Source organism: Ciona intestinalis, chromosome 5 (genome assembly GCF_000224145.3).
Source record: "Ciona intestinalis chromosome 5, KH, whole genome shotgun sequence".
Taxonomy (NCBI): domain Eukaryota; kingdom Metazoa; phylum Chordata; class Ascidiacea; order Phlebobranchia; family Cionidae; genus Ciona; species Ciona intestinalis.
This window is the reverse complement of record NC_020170.2, coordinates 4,920,952-4,931,437: the sequence shown is the minus strand read 5'-3', so window position 1 is coordinate 4,931,437 and position 10,486 is coordinate 4,920,952. Positions and strand designations below refer to the sequence as shown.

The following is a 10,486-nucleotide window of genomic DNA, read 5'->3' as shown; positions in this document are numbered from 1 at the left end:
AAAACATGGACCATCTTACCCCAACTTAAAGTTATAAACAACTGTAGTCTATATGCGTCAAATAAACGGCGATAAGAATTTAAAAACCGTATGCTTACGACTCCACGATCAACCTATTTGTTTGTTTTAGTGAGTTGTCCTATCCCACCCGCAGTACTATACAATTTAAATAACTCTGAATTATTTTTAGACGACAACGAATGCGATTCTAACCCTTGCGGAATCCACACTTGCAACAACAATGAAGGGTCGTATACTTGCACATGCAACACCGGCTATCATTCATCTACTACCACCACATGCGTTGGTGAGTATGGGTTGTATACATATTTAGCCATACCTTACAAAAAGATACAAAATCAGGCACCAATTTACTTATGTGGTAACTCATAAAACTATCACGATGGTGTATTAAACATAGCACACCCGTGTTATAACGACTATCGATTCCTCGCCACCCGAAAGTAAATTAGTTAAATTTATTCATTCATTCAAGAGTTTTTATATAAACTTTCCCAACAACCCACCGGGTATGTATATGTTGACATTTAATCTTCAGTCTCTTATTAATACAAATTTACAATCTTGTTCCAGATACCAACGAATGCGTAAGTGGACATGAATGTGACCAACAATGCACAAATAACGAGGGTTCATACACTTGTTCATGCGGTACTGGTTACTTACTGGACTCAAACGGCAAAGCATGCAACGGTAAGCACAACATATAAATGTTATAGTAGGCTATGATACAATATTTGTGTATGCTTGGTAAAGAATCCATTTCGTCACAAACCGTAACTTTCGTACAATAGTTTTGGGTTTCACCTTTTTTTTATGGGTGAGGTCCTACAGCGAAGCACGTAATGTTGTAATAGAACGTGTTTTATCTTTTATTCTGTATACGAGTGGGGTACTACAACATGGCGCGGCACGGGACCAGGGTGTTATGCTAGCTTAACGTATTACCTAATTGCGTATAAAGGATATGGATCTTTGCTTATATATTCAAAGAGATAAATACAAAATATGTTTCAAGGTATGGTAGGGTGGGGGAAGATAGTACACCTTTTCATTTAGTTTCTTTTTTTATTTGGTAGTAAACAAAGAACATTCAATAAATTATTAAACCGTATCTTCACGACTTCCACAGACCGTTGTTAATTGTTTAAAACACGATCAGGCTATTTGGATATTATTATGTGTTAAAGGTGTCCCATCTTCCCCCACTATATATGAACGTAGTGTTGCCTTTTTTAGATATCAACGAATGCGACAACAACCCGTGCCACCTCCAAGCCGATTGTGGCAACACTGATGGTTCTTTCACCTGCGCTTGTTTCGAAGGTTACCTGGGTGATGGTTTCAACTGCCAACGTACGTACATATTGGCAGTATTGCCGGTCAAAAATATAGTATATAGCTCAGTATTTCCGAAAGCGAACGCCCACTGATTTAGCAAAAGCTCTTTCAAGCCCAAAAGAGTAACACAGCAAAATTGTTTAAAATGTTGTGTAATACTATAACTATCGTAAACTAAATTGTCATTTTCTATTCTATGTTGGTGAGACTTTGCCAGGGACCTAGGATTTAGCCCAGGTTTAACTCGTATATACTCCAACTAAATTGTCATAAAATGGTTTTAATACTTAATTTACAATCTGCTATAAAAGGAACGAAACTAGAGTTCATACGAACACGAAAAAAGGAAATCAAATTGCGCCACCTTTTCACTATATGTCGCTAACAATATTAATTGTTTTTAATTCAGCAATTTGCGAGTACAACTGCCTTAACGGTGGAGAATGCGTTGAACCGAACACCTGCCAATGTACCGAACGTTTCCAAGGCCCAGTGTGCGCAGAACGTAAGTTAATTAGATCAGCGGTCGTATATGGCGACCACATTAGGCTAACTTTACGTTTAATTATTAGACTTTCTTTACAGTGGCAATATAACAATAAAACCTAATTCAATTAATATAACGTACGAGTAGGCGTCCGTGTAATTAGATTAATTATACACTGTATTGTTTTACCGCTTTGCGTTTCCAAAGGTAGCAGTTATTTAATGTTTTAATTATTCCTGGTTTTAACAGCTGTTTGCGATGAATGCGTCAACGGCGTTTGCGTTGCGGAAACCGATGTGAACGTATGCTCATGCAGCGAAGGGTACAAAGGCACCAGGTATGTGCTGTATATTCAAATCAATTTCGTTTCAAACTTAGGTCTTTCTTACTATGGCTCTTATAATATACAAAGTAACATACATGGTAACTTGTAAGCTGGCGTGTGGTGTATTAACACATGTGTTATAACGACTGTCGTTTCCGCCACGCGGGGATATAGAGCAAGTTACAGTCATTCATATACACTTATAAACGTGAAAAAAACTCTTCAAGCTATAAGTTTTAATCAATTTTAGCCTCAACTAAACATTACATTCCGCCGTATTGTGTTTAATAAGGAAGACATACACCTGACATCTTAATTTTCTACAGCGCGAGACACGCACATTAGAGACCAATATACATATGCCTGTAACAATATAAATATAATAAATTATTGAATTTGTAACCGCTAAGTTTTCCGTGAATCTGACCCTGATCCCTCAGTACTTAGGAAGTTGGAGCATTCTGGTAACGAAATAATTAAAATCCAACGAATACCGAAACAAAAAAGAAATATAGAATTAAGTCTTTCGTACACCCACCTTATGCTTGTACCTTTCGTATTCAGCTGCTCCGAAGATATTGATGAATGTACTGAAGAGACCCACAGATGTTCTGACATCTGCATCAACACGGTCGGTAGCTTTGAATGCGACTGCCCTACCGGTTACAAGCTTGATGACACTGGCTTCACTTGCACAGGTAAAGGAACCACTATAGCGAATAAGCTAAATTATCATAAATGTAACTTATTTATTCTCGGGTAGCGGAGCAACGACAGCAGTTATGACACGGGTGTTCTGTTTCATACACCTCGTGCCCGCTTACGAGTTACCACGTATGTTGCTTCGTGGGTAATTAGATACGTTTATTATATGTTAAATAAGACGAGAAAACAATATAAAAAGGTGTGCCATCTTCCTCCACCCTACTATACACGCCGTATTATATACGTTTTTGATAATACGCTGATTGTTACGATTTACTATTTGTTGTAGACCACAACGAATGTGAGGGCGACGACCATGGTTGTGACATTTGCTTCAACCTTATTGGAAGCTACCACTGCGTGTGTGAGCTTGGGTATCAACTTATTGCACCGGAAAACAAGAAGTGTGAAGGTACATTTAGTAAATTACTGTGGAAATAAACAAATATTCAAAAAATGTTTTTTAGTAAATATGAAATTATTATGTTTCATTGTGTATGCTATTCTTTAAGAGTGAAACGTCCTCGGATTTAGGCTTAACAATAATATATGGTGTAACCATAGTGTAACGTTATATGTTTAGAAGTATATCGTTGCAGATTTTTGGCCATACCTTTTAAAAGTTTTGTAAGGTTTTCATAAATCAATTACGGCGTTTTAACATTTAATTAAATAAAAAAAATTAGACAGAACTATAAGTAAAACCCTAATTTTTACCACAATATATTTCAGATACCGATGAATGTACCATGGAAACTGACATCTGTGAACAAGTTTGCATCAACAAACCGGGTGGCTACGACTGTGATTGCAATGTAGGTTACAAACTTGAGGGGGATGAGTTTAACTGCGAGGGTGAGTTCTATTATTTTGCGATTTTTTAAACTAAAATGAGAAGTTTTGTTCAATTGGTCATTTCTATAGTGAGTAAATATATATATATATATGTTGCTTATTATATATATGTCGTTTAGCTAGCTATTATTTAGCCTAGCTTTTTTAATGCTCGTTTGTGGCTAGAATAATATAGTAGGGTGGGGGAAGATGGGACACCTTTAGCACATAATATCCAAATTTTCTGATCGTATTTTAAACAATTAACAACGGTCTATAAAAGTCGTGGGGATATAGTTTTATAAATCTTTGAATGTTTTTTGTTTACTATTAAATGGGATGAGAAAATAGAGTCAATAGGTGTCCCATCTTCCCCACCCTACTGTATATAGCCAAAATACGAGGTAAATCTGTAAAAGCATTCATTTCAAAGCGTAACGTATACAAGGGTGTTGGGGTAACGAGCCAAATCTGACCTAAATCCCAGATGCACTGTTGCTTACACAGAATTTGTGGCTTTCATTTAACGCAACTCTTTACTACAGACGTTGACGAATGTGCGATGTCTACACACAACTGTGACCACGGATGCTCCAACACCGACGGTTCATTCACATGCTTCTGTGATAACGGGTACGAGCTTGGGGAAGACGGAGCGTCTTGCTTGGGTACGTGGGATTATTAGATACAGGTGGCAACACCTTGCTTATAAATTAATTGTCAAGCGCAGTGCCAGCCCCTAACATACAGGTTGTATACGAAGCTCGATGCTGCTACCGCGCGTTTCTTTGGGCAACAATTTTTACAGCAATTGCTACAGCCCACCAAGTTTGTCGATTATACAATAACAAAAAATACACTTGTTCATACATTCCTATATTTAATAATTTATACATGCATGCATTTTGTAATTCGTTGACTTATACTTCAAGATATTAACGAATGCGAGTTGAACACTCACGACTGCGAACACATATGCAACAACAATGTTGGATCTTATGTTTGCGAGTGTAATGCTGGATATTCTCTCATGGAAAATATAGCCTCGTGCGAAAGTAAGTTTTTAGGAGTTGGAAACTAAGTTCGAGAAATTGTGTTCTGGGTGACTTCGGTTCGTCTTTTATGTTTTATGGCAAGACGAATACCGTCAACACACATAGTATTCTATATTTTCCGATATAGTGTTTGGAACAATTAACTTCAACGTGCTTTTGAAGTCGAGAGGATAGTATACGTTTATGTAACCTCGAAACTCTTTGTTTACTACCTAATAAACTATAAAAATGACTAACCATCTTACTTTAAAACAACATCAGTTTCAAACCTATATTTTTAACCAAGTTCTATATTTTATAGACATCAACGAATGTGAGCTTGGTACACCTTGCCACGCTGAGTTGGGGATCTGTGACGACACCATTGGAAGTTATGAATGTTCTTGTGTTGACGGTTACCATGGCGATGGCGTCGATTGCACCGGTAAGCATAGTTATAAGTATGTAGTCTATCATACAGTATCGTGGGGTAATAAGATACGATACCTTTAGCACTTAATATCCCATATTTTTAAATCGGGTTTTTAAAAACGATCTTCTAGAGTCGTGAGGCTACGGTTATAAAATGCTTAGAATGTTCTCTGTTTATAGAGAATGCTGGAAAATGTACAAATTTATCCTAACCGACTATTTTTAGATTACTTTGACACGCAGCTTGGCAATTTTATTTTGTCTCTGATTATGTCGTCTCAGTTTTTAATTAAATGTGTTTTTTCAAATGTTATTTTTAAATGTATTTTAATCAAATTTATTTGTTCTTCTTACCAGACATCGACGAATGCGAAACCGAAACACATGATTGCCACCACAACTGTGAGAATAACCCAGGTTCCTTCGATTGCAGCTGCGAGGAAGGTTTCCATCTTACTGAGGATCTAAAGACCTGCAGGGGTAAATTGATAATATGAAAATATTACTTATTTATATGTATAAAGCAAACGGTGTATAAAGTTTTCACGAGGATGATGTATGCTAATTCAATGCTTTACCATGTATACAAGTCAGGTCACATAGTTTAAAAATGTATCAATTGTTTACCATACACCAAAAAATCTTCAATAATGATCAAGTGAACAACACAAACACCAGCATTCATACGAATATCGTTGCCGCCACGCGAGAATTAATAAGTTACATTCATTCATACATCCAATACTGGTGGTCTCGAAAAAGAACTCTCAAAACTAATAAATCTGCCAAAATACTAATACGACCTATTTTATAAATGTGAATTGTGTTTTAAAACCATATTTTCTATATCAATAACTAACCTTGTTTTTGATTAGAAATCGTCAACTTATGGACCGTCAGTCGCACCGGGTGCCCTTGTTATTGGGATAAAACAAGAACCGCTGATTGTGCTTGTTGCATCGAAGGTGGATGCCAATGTACATCCAAGAACCCCAATAAGTGCGTACAGTGTGGTTATGGAGAGGACTGCAAGTATGATATTATGGGTGAGTTCAGAGTGGAGTTGTTAATGTGTCTATATATAGTACGGTGGGAGGATTGGGACATGTTTAGCACATACTATCCAAATATCCCGATCGTGTTTTAAACAGTTAACAACGGACTATGGAAGTCGTTAAGATGGCATATGGTTTTATATTTCTTTGGATGTTTTTTGTTTAATACTAAATGGGACGAGAAAATAGAGTTAAAAGGTGTCCCATCTTTCCCCACCCTACTGTATAACCATAAAGTAAGTGTTCGGCGCACTAAATTAAACATTCTTGGTAAATTTACAGTGTTTAAATAAGTGTGGTAAGTCACTCGACCAGACTATACGGGTTCGAGGCTCGAGCTACCATCAATAAGTTAACTCGTAAGCGGGCACGAGGTGTTTGAAAAAGAACACCTGTGTTATAGCGACTGTCGTGGCCCTCCACACCGGGGCAAATCTGTCCTCATTATTGTATTTTAGGAGGTAAATAAAATTATGTTATGCTATGTCGTTGATAATTTCTGGGTTATTTTCAGAGGAGGCCGCGCCTTGCTTTTTCAACCGAACACGACGTGTCAGCAGATTGGTCACTGACTTGGTGAAACCGATGAGTTGCGACTTGAGAGGAAGATACAAAGCCAAGCAATGTGAAGGAACCAAGTGTTGGTGCGTCAACACCATGGGACATAAAATCCCAGGAACTGAAAAATCTGGAGAACACCGACACCAACTCGACTGCGGTAAGTTCTGTACAAAGTGCTTTTTTACTAGTATATACGCGTCCGTCGTTATTGCCGAAATAGGAAAATAAAATTCTTTAACGTGATAGACCGGCCAATGCTGTAAGCAAGTATGAGGTTTATAAAATATCACATTATCACTTCTATAACACTATCCAACCATTAAAGTAATATTCGCTGTTTTTAATCTGCCATCAACCTCACGTATTGCAACGAAAAAGGAACACATTGAATCTTAGCTTCTATAAATAGTTAATAACACATCATTTTTTTATTTTTATACCTACAGAAAACTTGTACTTCCTCAACGGCTGGACTGCCGCAGCCACCGGATGTGAATGTCCCTTTGATAAAACACGCACGGATTGTGCCTGTTGTGCCGAAGGCGGTTGCTTCTGTGGCGAGATTGACATCCATATGTGCACACAGTGTGGTATAACTCGCAACTGCGGTAAGTTAATAGTGTTGGTTGTTTAATTAAAGCCAAAGTATTTACTGCTAAATCTCACTGAGCCAAGAGTGAGATTTTTTTTACAAAGCGTTTTAGTAGAGTGGGAAAAGACGGGACACTTAAGCACACATTGGTCAATTTTCCCACATCAAAAATATATTTCTTTTTCTGTTTTACCCAAAAGAGTTGTTTAACAGCGGTTGTTTTACCGTTACTAATACTCGTCTTTTTGCTTTTGTTAACTTGCGTTATCGTGACCGAAGCGACGAGATAAATTTCATTCGTTCATTCATTTAATAGCTATATGCAGTTTTAGCAATAAACCTAATGATTATAGGCTTTTGAAATACGGTAATATATCTATCATTTTTTTGTATTTATTCATATTACAGATTCTCTCCACGAGGATTACCCACCAGATCTTCGCTTCCCGATGCTTTAGAAATCATCGAAGTGATGTAGCACACGTAGTATTTAGAGAAGTGTAACCATGTAACCGTTCGACCAAGTAGTGACTATATAGTCTTAACAAATTTCGGCACAAAAGCACTTGATTTCATATATGACTAACTCGTAGAAAACGTAACCTACAAGCTGATTCTATAGATATTAGTACATCAGGTATATTCACACACGAAAATCTGAACTAAAATCATATTGGCTTTAAAGTAAAACATATAACCTTGTCTGCAACTGATGTAGTTATATTTAACATAAAACCAGTCTTACTAATAGTGCAATAATCATTCAGTAAACTCTTGGAATAAATCATGCAAACACAAGTTGTTGTATTCTTTTTCACTAAGACTGATGCGGTATAGACCAGAAAGGCTGTATGCTAAGACTGAGGCGGTGTTGGCTAAACGCTAATATAGAACCCGCTTTCTACTTTGCAAATGAGCAATCAACGAAAAGCGAGAGGCGCTTCGTAAAGCAAAAGACGGAATGCACACAGCGGTGGAATGAATCACATCGTATTAAAATACTTACTGTGGTTACAACTGGAAGCATTCAAGCCAGTTTGTATTGTATAGGGTAAACGTTCCATATTGCAAAGTTTCATATGATATTGTGGGGTAAGATGGGACACCTTTAGCTCACATTATCCAAATCTTCAGGCGTAATCTTCTAGCAAGACACCGTGTTGGTATCTCGCCGTACGGAAGACGAAAACTCGGTAGTGTGATATACATAAAAACAAACAATTTCCAGAAGGTCTCGTTTACCCTTATTATTAGTTCAACTACTAAGCTAACTGTGCCTATACCCGATGTATACGTAACTAGATATATAAATTGACATTCTAATACTCACAATAGTTATAACATGTTCATTTCTATAATCAAAAGTAGATAACGCATTTAGCAGGTTTAAAATTTATTCTTTTTGAACCGGTCCAGTGTACAAAGTGATTTAGATGACGGTACACGATAATAAGGTACCTTATGTGTAGAACCATGGGTGTACCATACATGGTAGCATACCGTGGATGTCGAACTATAGGCGCCGAAAATAAAAACGATACAGCGAAAATTAAAAGTGCTTGGGCGGCCCGTGGCGTACAGTTTAAAAGGTAACCATGTACAAAGATGTTAGAATTGCCGGAGCGAAAAGGAAAGAGCAAAAAAAGTTAAAAAGAGGTGTAGCTTATACGGTGTAACGAAATTTAACCTTTAATAAAATTTTACATTGTTTGGTTGCCTGGTAATGGGATTTTTAATGCAAATTTAGGGACACCGTATAACGCTGGGTGAAAAGGCTGTTTATAATGCAACGCATAAAGAACACCAAAGCACGCACGTTTTATTGCTGCTTATTCAGGTGGTGAAACCTCATGAATTACCGATAATGTAGTTGCATTCGTTCGGCGAATCAAACACGCAGCAAAAAAAGGGAAAATATTAAAATAAAATTCGCAACACAATGATTTAGGGCGAAGTAGGACTTAATCATGGTTGGGACAACTAACGCTGCCTGAGGAGCTACAACACAATGAAACATCTTCGGCCCATTTAACAAGATAAAAATAAAATAAAAATGATTTCGGTTAAATCCGTCCAAACTCAAGAAATCGCTTTACAAATCATAGATCGCTTTCATCCTAAGGTTAACGGCAATGTTTACACAACGTTGCTCGCTTGCCTTTTAAAATGTGTAGGGCCAAATTTTTCGAATATTTTACAACAATTCTTATTCAAAAGTTGCTCTAATAATCAATGGCAATATTTAATCATTTCGCCGGCATTTCAGGGCGATGGAGTAATACTAACTCGGTTTAAGTCATTTTGTCGTTCTAAGAAGCGGCTCCGAATTGGTGACCATATTTAACCCAAGAAACACCAAAATATACGAGTCGTCTCTTTCCAACATTTGCATAACCCTCGAACCTTCATATCAAACTAACTATTTAAGAATCTCGTCAAATTCGAGGACCAAGTCGTCAAACATTACGCCAATGTCGTCCAAGAAATTCTGTCTCGATTCGCTATTTTCTGGAGCGTCGTCTGTTGCGTCTGTAAAGAAAATGGTGGCTTTGTAAAGTACAGTACTGTGGGGTAAAATGGTATACTGTTAACACCCAAGTCTTATATTTCCTAATCGTGCTTCATTAATTAACAACGGACTTTTAGTGATGCGGGTATATGAATCTATAAATATAGGGGAATGAAAACATGTCCTATCTTACCCCACCCTACTATATATTGTTTTGTATACGGCTTATGAGTGAGAGCTATTTAGTATTTCCTTATCTTAGGTGATACCAGGTATTAACAGCAAAATTAATTTACATTTTTAAAGCTTTAAAAACAAATTTTAACAACAACAACAAAAAAAATAAGTTGTTATACCTGTTAAAGCAGTAATAAGTACTTCGTCAGGAATTGGGGGCGTGACTGTCTCCACTACTGGGTCATTACGTGGGTGGGGGGGTTTCGGGGGCGGAGGCTCGGGCTTGGTTTGTCTCGATGAGGTTTTAGGCGGCAGTTTTGGCTTAATGGCTGGGGGTGGGGCTGCGGGGTAAGAAGATAAATATTATTTATAAAAAGTAGCGTTTTGTACTGTCCTAAAAAATTGTGTCAAAA

General features: G+C 37.2%; 3 protein-coding genes across 4 annotated transcripts in view; 1 reads left to right on the top strand and 2 right to left on the bottom strand.

The window, feature by feature from the left end:
* The first annotated feature begins 75 nt into the window (after positions 1 to 75).
* LOC100185993 (fibrillin-1-like) lies at positions 76 to 8,185 on the top strand. Of its 2 annotated transcripts, XM_026834423.1 has the most exons (16): positions 76 to 307; positions 595 to 714; positions 1,261 to 1,377; positions 1,772 to 1,867; positions 2,099 to 2,186; positions 2,739 to 2,872; positions 3,169 to 3,291; positions 3,612 to 3,734; positions 4,259 to 4,381; positions 4,646 to 4,768; positions 5,070 to 5,192; positions 5,537 to 5,659; positions 6,055 to 6,225; positions 6,749 to 6,952; positions 7,242 to 7,403; positions 7,796 to 8,185. In XM_026834423.1, the coding sequence occupies exons 1-16, from the start codon at positions 91 to 93 to the stop codon at positions 7,843 to 7,845; spliced, it is 2,097 nt and encodes a 698-aa protein (XP_026690224.1). In that variant the 5' UTR covers positions 76 to 90; the 3' UTR covers positions 7,846 to 8,185. The 2 variants fall into 2 exon arrangements, with proteins under 2 accessions (XP_026690224.1, XP_026690225.1); XM_026834424.1 differs by lacking the exon at positions 4,646 to 4,768.
* Positions 8,186 to 8,763: 578 nt separating this feature from the next.
* Positions 8,764 to 10,402, bottom strand: LOC100183630 (the record flags this gene model as incomplete). Its single annotated transcript, XM_009860396.1, is given in 2 exon segments — positions 8,764 to 9,916; positions 10,253 to 10,402. Coding segments are annotated over 2 exon segments (260 nt in total), but the record flags the coding sequence as incomplete, so codon positions are not given.
* Positions 10,403 to 10,436: 34 nt separating this feature from the next.
* LOC101243525 (caskin-2-like) overlaps positions 10,437 to 10,486 on the bottom strand; it is an 11,560-nt gene continuing 11,510 nt past the window's right edge. The window contains exon 15 of the mRNA XM_018811877.2: positions 10,437 to 10,467. Coding sequence (XP_018667422.1) covers positions 10,437 to 10,467 — 31 coding nt within the window. The remainder of the gene's footprint in view (positions 10,468 to 10,486) is intronic.